The sequence below is a fragment of the Trichinella spiralis genome (genome assembly GCF_000181795.1).
Source record: "Trichinella spiralis strain ISS 195 chromosome Unknown Scfld2884, whole genome shotgun sequence".
Lineage (NCBI taxonomy): Eukaryota > Metazoa > Nematoda > Enoplea > Trichinellida > Trichinellidae > Trichinella > Trichinella spiralis.
In genome coordinates, this window is record NW_003529823.1 from 1 (window position 1) to 1,269 (window position 1,269).

Here is a 1,269-nt window from a genome sequence, read left to right on the forward strand (position 1 = left end):
TTCCTAGAATTTCCTGACAGAAACAAAGCTTCGGTGCCGCTGTGGGACCCCCGGCACAGTCCCACACAGGGGAGGAGGGGGACATCTCTCTTCCACGCACAAAACATAAGGGTGAAGGAGAATCAGCGGAAGCGATCTAGCCCCCCTTATCGGACGATCGGGGCCTTTCATGCATCTCTCCATCCAAACCTGTCCAGTATGCCAGGGTGAACACCGAGCCACGACATGTCCACAATTCCTGAATCAACAGTGGTCACAGCGGAGAGCAACGGCAGCACAACTCAACATGTGTTTCATCTGCCTAACTAAAGGACACAGAGCAGATCGATGCAAATTCAGGCATCGTGGCTGGAGAACCCACCACCTGCTCACTCCATCTGCTCCAAAGACACAAACGCCACATCCAGAAGGACTCGACGATACAAACACACTGCCTGGAAAGAAGGCGCGAGCTGAGTCCAGTGAGGAAACAACCACCCGTGTATTGCTCGCCAATACACGCGGCTCAACAAAAATCCGGTTTCAAACAGTGAAAGCCATTGCTACCGGTGTAAACGGACAACGGCTAACGGTCAATTGTTTGTTCGACAGCGGTGCTGAAACAACCCTAGTAACAGAAGAAGTAGCAAGAGCCTTGAATCTGGTGGGAACATCAGAGACCGTCACGGTGAAAGGAATCGGTGGAATCCAATGCGCCCCAACGGTGGCCAGAAGAGTCCGGTTCCGCTTAAGCCCCGTGGATACAAACCAATCCGGTGTGGGCGATAAGACCATTGAGGCATTGACACTTCCAAGGATTTGCGATGATATCCATTCCGTCCCAATCCAGTGTGACGAGTGGAAGCATCTACAACACCTGCAGCTCCCAGAGGAGGAAGATGAGAAACTGCCTATCCACGTGCTAATCGGTGTCGATTCGTATGGACAATTTCTCGGTGAGAAAATCCTACGAGGAAATCCAACAGACCCGGTCGCTATTGAAACAACCCTGGGATGGGTTGTCTTTGGTCCGGTGAATCCACCGTCAGCTCATCAATACCGGTTCCCCTGTGATCAAGAGGAAGACCACATGTAATGCTCGCTGAAGAAGTTCTGGGAACTCTGATCCATCGGCATCCATGAGAAGGAAGACATCACGACCCGACACGCGGAGGTCCGTCAATTTCTTGATACATTGCAACACAATGGCCGCATGTATATCTAAGCGGTAGCTGTGCGAATTCAGGCACTACACTCACTCACTTCAAATTGTTGACTTCTAAACTGAAC

General features: G+C 51.2%; 1 protein-coding gene across 1 annotated transcript; it reads right to left on the reverse strand.

The window, feature by feature from the left end:
• Nucleotides 1–243: 243 nt before the first annotated feature.
• Nucleotides 244–774, reverse strand: Tsp_15329 (conserved hypothetical protein). The gene is made up of 2 exons (XM_003368214.1): nt 529–774; nt 244–504 (listed from the first exon to the last, which is right to left on the reverse strand). Exons 1-2 carry the CDS (start codon nt 772–774, stop codon nt 244–246), a joined length of 507 nt encoding a protein of 168 aa, XP_003368262.1.
• Nucleotides 775–1,269: the final 495 nt, after the last annotated feature.